Source organism: Hyperoodon ampullatus (genome assembly GCF_949752795.1).
Source record: "Hyperoodon ampullatus genome assembly, chromosome: 8".
Lineage (NCBI taxonomy): Eukaryota > Metazoa > Chordata > Mammalia > Artiodactyla > Ziphiidae > Hyperoodon > Hyperoodon ampullatus.
In genome coordinates, this window is record NC_136921.1 from 19,944,659 (window position 1) to 19,958,358 (window position 13,700).

Sequence of the window (13,700 nt, forward strand, 5' to 3'; positions counted from 1 at the left end):
CACAATTAGGCACTCAAAAAATTTGATGAGATGAGTGAGTAATAGTAGAGGACTTACAATGCATAATACCTTTAACTATTCAAAGTGTTTTCATATCTCTCTTTAAAGTTATTCTTAGCTGTTTGATGTACAGCACCTAGAGGCCTCGACCTAGGATTCCCCAGGCTGTATTCTACCTACAGGTGGGTTTTGTTTGATTTGTGGCTTTTAAAAATAAGTTTGAATTCATTGCCCACAATTTAAAATGAGCAGTTGACAGAAAATTTGGATGTCATTTTCTTGAAGAATTAGATGATCTGGCAATGCTAGGTTCACTGTTTCTACATGGCAAAACCGGCTAGATTTGAGTAGCAGTTTTCATATTCTGCCTGCCTAAATCATTTGTGTCACCTACCTGGCCTCTATAGGCAGGGAGTTGGTGACCCTTGTTAACAAGTTATTTGTCTGGGATCTTTGGATAAAGAGGTGTTTCAGACAAGGAATAAATTCAGAAAGTGGACAGTAATTCCATTCACATTGAAGCTGCTGCCTGTTGAGTGCTTAATGTGTGTTATTTCATTTAATATTGCAACACTATAGCATTTTCATATTCCTGTTTTACAGTTGAGAAAACTAGTTGTTAGGAAAGGTAAGTTACAAATTAGTAAGTGACAGAGCTGGCTCTTGATATCTAGATCTAGTATGCTTTTCATTGTACATATACTACTAGTAGCTTTTCTAGTTGAGCTGTTTAGGCAGAGGCAAAGTTTAATGATTTTTAATTTATTAAATTATAAGCAAGAATCTGTATTAGAGGCAATGTTTTTAGAGATTTGAAGGCTATAGTATAAGTTTTGTTTTAATTTTAGATGATTGCATATATGTGTGTATGTGTGTAACACACGCACTATTTGATAACATTTTTTGCTGTTACTGTAATTGTATTTACTTGCTCACATCTGGTAAGCTGGTTTGAAGAGTCTTAGACATTCTGTCATTTCTGTAAGTATCAGAAGTTCACTTGGGAAACTTGAATATTTGTCAAAGATAAACTTAGTAAATATTCTTTCCAAGAATGGTAATATTAAGCATAAATGATAGGTGGATCTTAGGAACAGGGTTTTTTCCTTTGTTAGGCTGTTTTCCCTAGAGAATAAATGATTTTCTCAAGTAATATAATTCTTTAGGTTAAACTAATTTGATTATTCTCATAATTATTTATTCATTTAAACTAATTTGATTGTTCTCACAATTAATTACTCATTATTCTCACAGTTATTTATTATTTATTCACATGTGGATATGCATAGACTACCACTGGTAGAAAGAATTATTTGGTGATATGATTTGATGTTTTGCTAGGAACTTAATTCTAACAAATGGAGTCAGCTGACTGAAAATATTTTTTTACTTATATTTGAAATTCAAGATCCTTTAGCATCATGAAGGAAGGTAAAAGTTGCTCATATTGCCATGGGCACTCACACTGAGAATGGAATCTTTAGTATTCCTGATTGTCTTGCCTTTAGTGGCAGCAGTATGGCTGTTAATGGTACAAAATGCAAAATTTAGGCACTAATGGACACGGGTACACGGCAAAGGAGAGAACAGGTGCAGAAAAAATAAAAGGTGGGTAAATTCAGTCACTGAATGTCAGCGACTGCTTCATTTGTTTTTCTTACCTGTGCCATCCAGCTAACCAAAGCCTTTGAGGATACTTAGTAAGAGGTAGTTTATTGAAATGGAGAAAAGGACATAAGATGGTTCATTAAATATTCTCTTTCAAACTCTTGTTTTAATCACTAGTAAATTGTAACTTATTGTTTTATTTTATTTTTCTTCCTTAGAATCTGTCAGGTGAAGGTATATTTTTTTCTTTTTAATTTGGCTAGAAGCAATTTATTTTTAAAGAAAGTATGTCTCCTCTGAAGATACATGGTCCTATCAGAATTCGAAGTATGCAGACTGGGATTACAAAATGGAAAGAAGGATCCTTTGAAGTTGTGGAAAAAGAGAATAAAGTCAGCCTAGTAGTTCACTACAATACTGGAGGAATTCCAAGGATATTTCAGGTATTACCAAATTTTGATTTGGAATAGATCTTCAATCACATCCTTTAGTGAATAGCTGTTCTGTGCCATACTAAGTATCATGGTAGCCCTCCTAGATTACTATTTCTTGCTTCTTATTTCCAGGACACTAATACTATTAGGTATATATATTATAAATTATTCAGCAAAATTGTTGATGGTGTATAATAAAGAGTAGGAAGTACTCACCATTATTGAAAAGAAAACTGGTGGGAGGAAGCCGAAAGGAACTGAGTTTGGATACTATCTATCTAAGCTATGTTTAAAACCACATTAGGATAACTTCAGTTATTTTTCCCCCATTTTTCCCCCCTCAACATATATGATAAATTCATCACCATTTAGTGTTAGCTTTTTTTTGAATCATTCCTTAAGCCTTTATTTCAACTTAAAACATCCCTCAAGTTTTTTTTGCGTGTGTGGTATGCGAGCCTCTCACTGCTGTGGCCTCTCCCGTTGTGGAGCACAGGCTCCGGACGTGCAGGCTCAGTGGCCATGGCTCACGGGCCCAGCCGCTCCGTGGCATGTGGGATCTTCCCGGACCGGGGCACGAACCCGTGTCCCCTGCATCGGCAGGCGGACTCTCAACCACTGCGCCACCAGGGAGGCCCCCTCAAGTTTTTGATGTAGGGCCAAGGCCTGTCTTTTGAGTTTAGGGCCTCCCATTAGTGCTTTTCATCCTACTTCTCATATAAGCCACACGTCCGAGGGTTTCACAGTCATTTTTTCTTAGTTTCTTTAAAGTGGAGTGAGATCTTAAAGACATTTTGTGAGGCAATCAGATTTTTCCAGATTTAATGGTATCTTACAGTTGGCTCTCCCACACCTAAGCTGACAGTACATTTTTAGTAACTCACCTTTAATGTGCCTTTCCCAGACATTCAACTTGGATCTTATAGAAACAACTTCTCTCTTCTGCACTCATATTTCTTTACTTTAAGTAACTTTAATTAAATTGTGTAATTACAATGATAGGAAGAACTAGCATAAACAGCTTTGGGAACAAACAGATTGGCTTTTGGTGAGCAGACAACTCCACTGGTGAGAGTGGCAGGGTGCCGGCCTGCTAGAGTAGCCACTACTGGCTGTGATCACGCAGCATGTCGTGGACCTTGTCTTTACATTTGCAGAGGGAATGGAGACCACAGATTAGTCAGTTAAGTGTCGGCCACCTAAGAGAGCCCTGGCTCAGTATGGCTTCTGTTCCATGTCTGGCCTAGAAGATGAATACCTTGAAGGTCTAGGTTTTATCTTTCTGGTTAGTTCCAGAACCTAGCACAGTGGTGGGTGTATAGTGGGCCCTCAATAAACATTGATAAACTAGCTAATTGACTATACCAACAAAAACAAAGCTCACCTTTGCCGCTGCACATCTTCTGGTGAGGGTCCTAAGCACCATTCCACTGTGCAGAAGTTGGATTAGAGAGAAAAAGCTAGCAAATGAATTCCTAATACTGCTGTAAGATGAGATGATGTATACCATTAAGTAGTAAAATGGAAGGCAGCTATAAAGAAGTGAATTTTGTATAATATGCAATTAACCCAGGTAACTGACTAACACAAAATAATAGTGAGACAATACACTTGATAACATCTTATAAAGGATTAGATAATATTCTTATGTGAGGAAAAAATCCACATTTACAACCACAGTATTTGACTGCAAAAAGCCTCACTGATGATTATGTTCTGGACCAGCCGGGTCAAGAAAAAATTTCCCTGACTGACGTATCCTTGCAGTATTGAGTTTATTTTTATTTTTTTAATAGATCTTTATTGGAATATAATTGCTTCACAATACTGTGTTAGTTTCTGTTGCACAACAAAGCGAATCAGCCATATGCATACACATGTCCCCATATCCCCTCCCTTTTGAGCCTCCCTCCCATCGTCCTCCCTGTCCCCCTGTGCTATGCTCCTGCTTCCCACCAGCCAACTGTTTTACATTTGGTAGTGTATACATGTTGATGCTTACTCTCACTTCGCCCCAGCTTCGCCCTCCCACCCTGTGTCCTCAAGTCCATTTACTATGTCTACGTCTTTATCCCTGCCCTGCAGCTAGGTTCATCCGTACCATTTTTTTTTTTTTAAGATTCCATATATATGTGTTAGCATACGGTATTTGTTTTTCTCTTTCTGACTTACATTCACTCTGTATGACAGATTCTAGGTCCATCCACCTCACTACAAATAACTCAATTTCATTTTTTTTTTTTAGTGTTAGCTTTTAATAAGACTCATTAGTGTCTCTTCTTAATTACTTCTTCATAAATAATCCTGCCAAAGGTTGTGGTATAGACCGTTCAAGGATGATTATTCAAGGTCATCCTTACAGCTGTTTTCTTCTGTTAACTTTTGAAAGATCTCATTATTTTTTCACTGCAAAAGATAGTTAATGTTGTTTTCACTTCTGTCTTGTGCAGCCAAGAACTACTTGTGTTGATAAGAGTTGAATTTAATGTCTTACTTACATTTTTCTGCACTTAAAAATGCTATATTTGTTAATTAGATTATAGAAAAGTATAATATTCATTCTAAAGTACTCTTTTGAAGAACAATTTATAAAACTTTATGCTTGAGAACCAGAGCTGAAGTAAAATTTCTATTTATCTTTGCTTTTAAACTACAGAAATACATTGATTATGAATTTATGTATCAAAGATATTCTTAAATAGATTGGAGGTGGTGACATGGGTAATAGAAACGATAGTTTCTACCACGTGTATATATCTACTAATTGCCCATCTCAATGAAAGATTTTTTTCAAATAGAGGCTCAGTTGTTCAGTCCTCATCCCAAATTAGCACTGAGTAAATATTTAAATACTTAAACAAACATAGATCTTTAGAAGCATGAGGAATCTACCTATGATTACACCTTCCTCTCAGTTCTAGATGAATTTGCATTCAGCATTCATTTGTTAACCACGTACAGATTACCGTGGTGGGTACTGTGCTAAGGGCTAAGAATACAGAGCTGAATGAGACACTTTTCTTCTCAAACTTAAGAGTAACCCGATACATTCTCAGCTGTAAAATTATCTCAGAGATACTGAGGTAACACAAAGAAGGAAGTGTTTTGTGCTCTGAGGATTTAGAGGATAGATAGGAATTTGCCAGACACAGTGGAGGTAAGGTGGAGGTGATTTCTATAATGGACAAACACATGCTAGTGTGAGTCAACACTCAGGGAACCAGAAAATTATTTTAAAATAAATGCACAGTAGGGAGTGAATGGCAGAAGTAGAGGCTGAAGAGCTAGATAGGAACCAGATCTTGAAGCATCTTGTTTGTCATACTAACGGGAACTTAGATACTACGGAGCCAAGAATCTTAAGTTTAAATTCATTTGACAGCTAGGCGGATGACTTTGTTTCAAGAGCTGGTGGGAGAATAAGGACATGTAAGAGGTTATTGTGGGAGTTTAGATGAGAAATGAAAGTCCTGAGCAAAGGAAAAGACAGTGGGAGAAGCAAGTGGAGGAAAGGGTATATTTGAAGAGATTTCAAGAAGATTTAATTCATTAGATTTGGGGGGTGAGAGAGAAAAGAGTCTGGGGAGATTCCTAGGTTTGAGTGGATGGCAGTCCCTTTCATCTTCTCTTTGATAGGGGACAGAGGGGAAGAATTGGGGCATGAGGATTGGGAGAGATGAGTTTTCTGAGGTGTCAGGCATTCAGATAGTGGTATCTACTAGGCATTTGGTAAAAAAAACTGGAGCTCGGGCAGAGATGTGGACGTAGAGAAAAGGCTGAGAGGCCTCACCATATGGGTAGTAACTAAAATTGTATGACTAGCTAGGATTTTTCAGTTGTTGAAATGATAAAGTTCAAGATTATTCTCATATTGACTGAAATAATGGTTTTATGCAGTCTCTTTTCCTTTTTGCACAGTAAACTGCTGATTTAAATATTTTGGAGTTAAAGCATCTGAAACTAGTTATTGTGTTTTATGATAGAATTTCTACTCAAGGACATGAATTTAAGACCAAGTTTGAAGCTTAAAAAATGTTATTTAAGTTTGAAATAAATAAATTAAGGCTGGTAAAACTCGTTTTTCATTCTTATCTAAAAATTGTCAAAGGTCAATTCTCCCTAATTAAAAAAAAATTGTGAAATGCTATTACTTCTTTCTTTATGCTGTTCAGAGGCTATGTCTTCAGCAAAAGGCAGCTTTAGAAACCTCTGTAATATGCCTGCTGAGGGAGAGTGTTAGAGAATAAGGATGCCTGGTTGACAGGAATTATTTAGATGAAAAACGTGCAAGATTTATTAGTTTAGTCTTGGAAAAATTTCACCCAAGAGAAAATAAAAGTTATCACTTAATAGCACATATCCAGAGTCTGGAAGAGTATAAGACAAGTTATTGAACCAGTTCTGGGGATTGGGAGAAGTAAGCTAAGGGAGTTCCAGGGTACTTAATGATCTTTGTGATTGAAAGTTAAATGAACCTGCTTAGACAGTTAAAAAAGAAAAAAAGAATGTTCTAATGCTGGTAAAGGTTTATGTTGATGTGTTTTTGAGAAGTGGAATTCTTTTGAGGATTACAGTTTGGATTAGTATATCCTTTTATATTGCAGCTGCTTAAACCACTTGCTAGATATTTCATAAGCTTTTGTTTAAAAAAAAAAAAGAAGAAAGAAAAAGCCTCTAATCCAATATGGCTTTCTAAACTGGTGATGGTATAACCATCAAGGCCCTGTAAATTAACTTATTAGTTTTTATAACTTTATAACTATACTTGAAAATATGCAGTTCCCTACCAAAAAAATCAAGAGTGTTAGGATTACTGTGTAAAATTTTAATAGTATGTGTTTGCCTCTCCTAGAAGTGAAATCTTTGATTTAAATGTGTCAAAAATGGAAACTCTTTTTGGTTGGAGGGGGAAGAAAAACAACTAAATTAATATGGGAAAAAGTAAGAAATGTGTAACTTAGAAAGTATAAAGTTTAGTATTCATTATACAACTTTTTCTGCTTCATTATAATTCATTTTTAATGATACTTTTCCTTTTGTGTTGATCAGCTAAGTCATAACATTAAAAATGTGGTGCTTCGACCCAGTGGAGCAAAACAAAGCCGCCTAATGTTAACTCTACAAGATAACAGCTTCTTGTCTATTGATAAAGTACCAAGTAAGGATGCAGAGGAAATGAGGTTGTTTCTAGATGCAGTTCATCAAAACAGACTTAATGCAGGTGAGCACTAATCCTCCCAGGGTCTGACATTAGCAGTTATAAAAATATTACTAGATAGTAGATCAGTATCCCTCATGAATATTGATGCAAAAATTTTCAACACAATACTAGTACACCTAATTCAACAGCACGTTAAAAGAATTATACACCATGACCAAGTAGGATTTATTTCTGAAATACAAGAATAGTTCAAGATATGAAAAAAATCTATCAGTGTGATTATTCAAATTAGCAGAATGGAGGACAAAAACCACATGATCATCTTGATGCAGAAAAAGTGTTTGATACAATTTAACATTCTTTCATGATAGAAACTCTCAACAAAGTAGGAATTAAAGGAAACTACCTTCCATCAACATAATAAATGCCTTATATGAACAGCCGATAGCTCGATGATGGAAAACTGAAAGGTTTTCCGCTGAGATCAGGAACAGGAAAGGATGCCCTCTCTTACCCATTCTATTCAACATAGTACTGGAAGTCCTAGCCAGAGCACTTAGGCAAGAAAAAGAAATAAAATTGGAAAGGAAGAAGTAAATTTATCTTTGTTCTCAGATGACATGATCTTATATGTAGAACACCCTAAAGATTCCACAAAAGAGTGTGTCTAGAAAAGCAGTAGGATTTAAATTACAATTGGGAAAACTTAACCTTGTTACATAAATCTTATATACTTACTTTTTTATATGAAACTTATTCTGAGGTTTTGTTCTTGCTATGAAAACAGAAGGTACTATAGAAAATCACACAGTATGATAAGATTCCCCTACCTCCTCCAACCCCTTTCATTTAAAATGTTTTGATTTTTTAAAAATATATATTTATAGGCATCTTTTTAGGAATAATCTGTTGCTTAAAATGAGTTTTCCACTATTATAGAGTTAGTCTCCAGCTCTATCAGTACTTTGTTATTACTGATATTTTATAGTTGACAAACTTTTGAGTTTTTTAATTTAAATATAACACATTAAAAACATTTAAAAAATGAAGATGTAGCAATGCTGCCTTGCTTGGATTTAATTAATACCTCTATTTCATACACTATTTTCTTGTTTAAAAAAATTTTTTATGGTTGTTTGCCATTTGGTTTCTATTCATTATGTGTTCATGTTACCAAATCTGAACTATGTCAGTCTTCTAAATATTGAATTTTAGAATCAAGGAATTGAGTACCGTTTGAAAGTTTAGAATATATCAGGAATTATGTCTGTATTTCTATATTTGTTTTATTCCATCATATTAATTGAATCACTGTTTTAAGAATTGATGTGTGTAAGAAAAGCATGTCTCTAAATGCATTAGAGGGGACTTCCCTGGTGGCGCAGTGGTTACGAATCCGCCTGCCAATGCAGGGTACACAGGATCTATCCCTGGTCCGGGAAGATCCCACATGCCGCGGAGCAACTAAGCCCGTGCGACACAAGTACTGAGCCAGAGCTCTAGAGCCCGTGCACCACAACTACTGAAGCCCACGCACCTAGAGAGCCCATGCTCCACAACAAGAGAAGCTACTGCGATGAGAAGCCCGCGCACCTCAGTGAAGAGTAGTCCCTGCTCGCCACAACTAGAGAAAGCCCGCACACAGCAACGAAGACCCAATGCAGCCAAAAATGAAAAAAATTAATTAATTTAAAAAAAATAAATAAATAAACGCATTAGAGTGGAAAGCGCAGTAGACTGAGGCCCAAGTTTGAGTCTGAACAACATGGCTTAATGGAAAAACATGAGCTTTGGACTTAAAACAGGTTTGGGTTTGAATCCTAGCTCTACTTGTTATTTCCTGTGTGGTTTGGGGCAGCTCCCTTAATAACTGAGTTTCAGTTTCCTCATCTCTAAAATGAATGTTTTATCACCTTAATTTCAGTGCTTAATAAAAAATTAGAGCTCATTAATGTAAAGCATGACTGGCACATGATAGGCACTCAGTAAGTCATTACTGCTTTTAGAGTGGCTAGCTGTGGACTCTGTACTCATAGGCAAGTTGTTTTAATCTTTAGGTTTAAGTTGCCTTAGCTGCCCAAAAGTGATAATATGTACTTTGCAGACTAGAGTAAGCTAATGAATATAAAAATACTTTGAAAAGTATGAAACATTTAAAGTATAATATGTGGTATTTGAAATGAATGGGAAAAGGACTAATATTAGATGAACATTGTTGTCTATAAATAGGACAACCAGCTAACCATTTAAGAAGGTAATAAAACTGGATCCTTATCTTACTCCTTCATCTAAATAGATTTTACATTGATCAAAGATTTGAATGTAAAAAAAGGTGATAAAAGTATTATTAGAAGGGTAGAATGGATTTTAACATAATATGTGGATGGAAAAAACCTTTCTGAGTATGACATAAAACCAAAATCAATAAAGGAAAAGAGGGCTTCCGTGGTGGCGCAGTGGTTGAGAATCCGCCTGCCAATGCTGGGGACACGGGTTCGAGCCCTGGTCCAGGAATATCCCACATGCTGCAGAGCAACTAAGCCCATGCGCCACAACTACTGAGCCTGCGCTCTAGAGCCCACATGCCACAACTACTGAAGCCCGCGCACCTAGAGCCCTTGCTCCACAACAAGAGAAGCCATTGCAAAGAGAAGCCTGTGCACCGCAACCAAGAGTAGCCCCCGCTTGCCACTAGAGAGAAGCCCGCGCGCAGCAATGAAGACCCAACGCAGCCAAAAATAAAAATAAATAAATGTTTAAAATAAATAAAAAAAGGAAAAGATTAATAACTTGGACTGTGTTAAAAATTTAAGTGATCTCTGTGACAAGGAAAAAAAGAAAAAACAAAGGAAAACTTCAGCCACAGTGACAGAGTTAATATTGCTAATATATAAATACTGACTTTCCAAATCAGTAAGAAAAAAGACAATTCAGTAGAGAAATGGGACATATACGAAATTCAGGAAGAAGAACAGGTGGCCCATAAACACGAAAAAATTCTCAACTTCACCAGTAATTAAATTCAGATTCTTACTGTCACATTGGCAGTAGTGTGAGGGGAGGCAAGATACTCTCATATACTTGGTAGGAGCTTAGAGATTTTTTTTTTGAGGAATAGTGATAATATCGATTTAGTTTAAAATTGTACATCCTTTACACCAACATACTTTTTCTAAAGAGTTTTATCCTATGAAAGTTGTTCCATTAGTGCAAGAAGATATGTAAAAGGATGTTCGGCATTATTTGCAATGTTTTTAAATTAAAACATTCCAAATGATCATCAGTGAGCAATTAATGAAATTAAAATATAAAATACTTTTTTGCGGGGGGAGGGGCCGCACCACAGCTTGTGGGATCTTAGTTCCCCGACCAGGGATTGAACCCCAGCCCCCAGCAGTGGAAGCACAGAGTCCTAACCACTGGACTGCCAGGGAATTCCCTTAAAATACTTTTTAAAGTATATAAAAATTCATATTTATACATTACTTTGCATGTTCTTTAAACTAGCGTTGATTTCTTTAAAATAGAAGCCATTTAGTCTGCTGAACTTACAGAGAATGTTTTGGCATGTACATTACTGGAAGTATATCAGTCACTGGTTCTGACACATGTCCTTAGCATCCAGTGTCCATGTTCATGCCATAGATACACAGTGACTAACTTTTCTACAGTGTTAATTACCAAATATTTATATAGGAGAATTTCTAGCATTTTCTTTTTGCATTTAAAAATTTACCCTTTTATTATCAATACGTTTCCAGATTTTTGCATTATTTCATTTTTTGCTTGATCCTAGTTCTAAATTTTAGTTACTGTATATATCAGAATTACTTTCTGTCAGATAAGCACTTTGATTTGTTTTATTTTTCCTGTTTCTGTTTCCTCAATATTAAATAATAATAATGACAAATCTCTTTATTAAAGTAAGTGATTAGAGATTTTTTTTTTTTTTTCCACCAGCCATGAAACCTTCTCAGGGTTCTGGTAGTTTTGGAGCTATTCTGGGCAGCAGGACCTCACAGAAGGAGACCAACAGGCAGCTCTCTTACTCAGACAATCAGGTATGTTTATTTGAATCATTTTAGCTTTTTTTAAAAAAAAGATAATCTTAGATAGACATTCTATAAAGTAGTTGCAGGAAGTAGAATTTAGACTGTAATGTCTAGTAATTCTTGCATTATCTCAAGGGTACTTTCCACATATCTGAAATTTACCACAGTGTAATTTTTAAGACCATAGCTTTGAAGTTAGATGTGGGTTTGAGACTTGGTGCTGCCACTTACTAGCCGTAGGTCATTGGAGAAGTTCCTTAAGTACCCTGAGCCTTAGTACCCATCTGTAAAATTAAGACAGCAATAATATTTTAAGGGTTGTTATGAGATAATGCATGTTGTAAAAGTGCTTAGCCCGCGATACCATATACTAACAACCCCATAAATGTTTGCTGCTATTATTTCTTTGATGCTTTTTGGGTCTGTTCTACATTATGAACTTTGCCTCTATACTATATGATACCAGACTGTTCTCTTGGGTCTTCTGTTTGCTTTTTTTTTTTTTTTTTTTTGGGCAGTACGTGGGCCTCTCACTGTTGTGGCCTCTCCCGTTGCGGAGCACAGGCTCCGGACGCGCAGGCTCAGCAGCCATGGCTCACGGGCCTAGCCGCTCCGTGGCATGTGGGATCTTCCCGGGCCAGGGCACGAACCCGTGTCCCCTGCATCGGCAGGCGGAGTCTCAACCACTGCGCCACCAGGGAAGCCCTTTTTTACATTTTAATTGAGGTACGATTGATATGCAGTAAATTGCACATATTTAAAGTGTGCAATTTGATACATTTTTAACTTATGTACATATCTGCAAAATCATCACCGTAATCAACCTAGTGAACATAGCTATATCCCTTAAAAGCTTCTTCATCCCCCTCTGTAATCCTTCTCTCCAGCTCCCTGTCTGGCCCCTATCCCTAAGCCACAAGTGAATTGCTCTGTGTCACTCTAGATTACTTTGCATTTTCTAGAGTTTTATATAAATGGGATCAGTGTATAATTTTTTTTGTCTGGGTTTATCACTCATTATAATTACTTGGAGATTGATCCATTTACAGGTAGAAATTTAACGTGTTAGAATATTTAAACTATACGTGTTAACATATCTAGCAGAAGCAAATATACTTTCACAAATAATGATTCCCATTAGTGAGATTATAAAATCAATTTTGTGGATTGTGACTAGCATTAAATAAAGGAATAGAGGAGAAAACAATAGAGAAGGTATTATACATAGTAAGGAAAAGTATTGGTTTCTGAAACTTCTGGTTTTATTTATATGTATGTGTAATACGTTGTGATGTAAAATATTTCTCGCTATGGGGTCATGGTCAAAAAAGGTTGAAAAATATGCAAAACAGTATGCATATAGTATGCTACTGTTTGTATAACAAGAATAAAATATTGATTTTTATTTGCATAAAAAAACAATAGAAGAGGGCTTCCCTGGTGGCACAGTGGTTGAGAGTCCGCCTGCCGATTCAGGGGACACGGGTTCGTGCCCTGGTCCGGGAAGATCCCACATGCCGCGGAGCGGCTGGGCCCGTGAGCCATGGCTGCTGAGCCTGCGCGTCCGGAGCCTGTGCTCCGCAACGGGAGAGGCCACAACAGTGAGAGGCCCGCGTACCGCAAGAAAAAAAAAACAAAACAATAGAAGAATACTTATAAGGTGTAAGAGGATGGGAAGTGGAAGAACTGTGTGAATGGCATTGGGGTGATAATGAGACTTCTCAGTATATGGCTTTTATAATAGTATTTTGATTTTTTTTGAATCTTGAGAATGATTTACCCATTTGAAAATAAATTTAACTTTTAAATCGTTCATCCAGATGACCTCAGATTTTTTTCTTTCTTATTCTAAGATTGTAATTCTGTAGAAGGTAATTGGAAATATTTTCCATAGAGATAATCACATAGCTCTTAATGTAGAGTTATAAAACTTATCTGGCAGAATGCTGGTCAAAAGCACTGTTTCCCAACTAATATGTGTAAAGTGTGCATTAACTCTGAATGTTTTTAATGTGTTTTGGGGGTAGAGTCTTTGATTCATCTTCTGCCAGTAGGCTCTATTTCACTTTCAGTCTCCCCATTGTTATATATATTAGTTTCATTTCTCCAAACTAGAACCCCCTCAAAAGTCATATGCTGTACATATGACTTGGCATTTAAATTGTGGCAACCAAATATCATTATTCCTCCTTTTTCTCACATTTATGTCACTTTAAATGATCATAATTGGATTTTTTCCCCTAAAGATGTGTTTTCATGCTGGTCACTAGAACCTTGTCTTGTGTATGTGAGTCCTTTTTTTTAAATCAGTAATTCAAAGCAAATTCCTTTCTGCTTCCAGGAATGCTGTGGAATTTTTAAGTTTACAAGAATACTGTAGGAAAATATGCGTCAAGCTTAATTTCTGACACTGACCATAAATTAGAGTCACCTAGAGTGCTTTAA

The 13,700-nt window shown here is 36.3% G+C and overlaps 1 protein-coding gene across 2 annotated transcripts in view; it reads left to right on the top strand.

The window, feature by feature from the left end:
• Positions 1 to 1,895: 1,895 nt before the first annotated feature.
• Positions 1,896 to 13,700, top strand: part of USP37 (ubiquitin specific peptidase 37) — a gene marked incomplete at its 5' end in the record, with an annotated part of 91,763 nt that continues 79,958 nt past the window's right edge. For both annotated transcript variants that reach the window (XM_079710240.1, XM_079710241.1), the window contains 3 exons: positions 1,896 to 2,051; positions 7,092 to 7,263; positions 11,164 to 11,264. In XM_079710240.1, coding sequence (XP_079566366.1) covers positions 1,896 to 2,051; positions 7,092 to 7,263; positions 11,164 to 11,264 — 429 coding nt within the window. The remainder of the gene's footprint in view (positions 2,052 to 7,091; positions 7,264 to 11,163; positions 11,265 to 13,700) is intronic.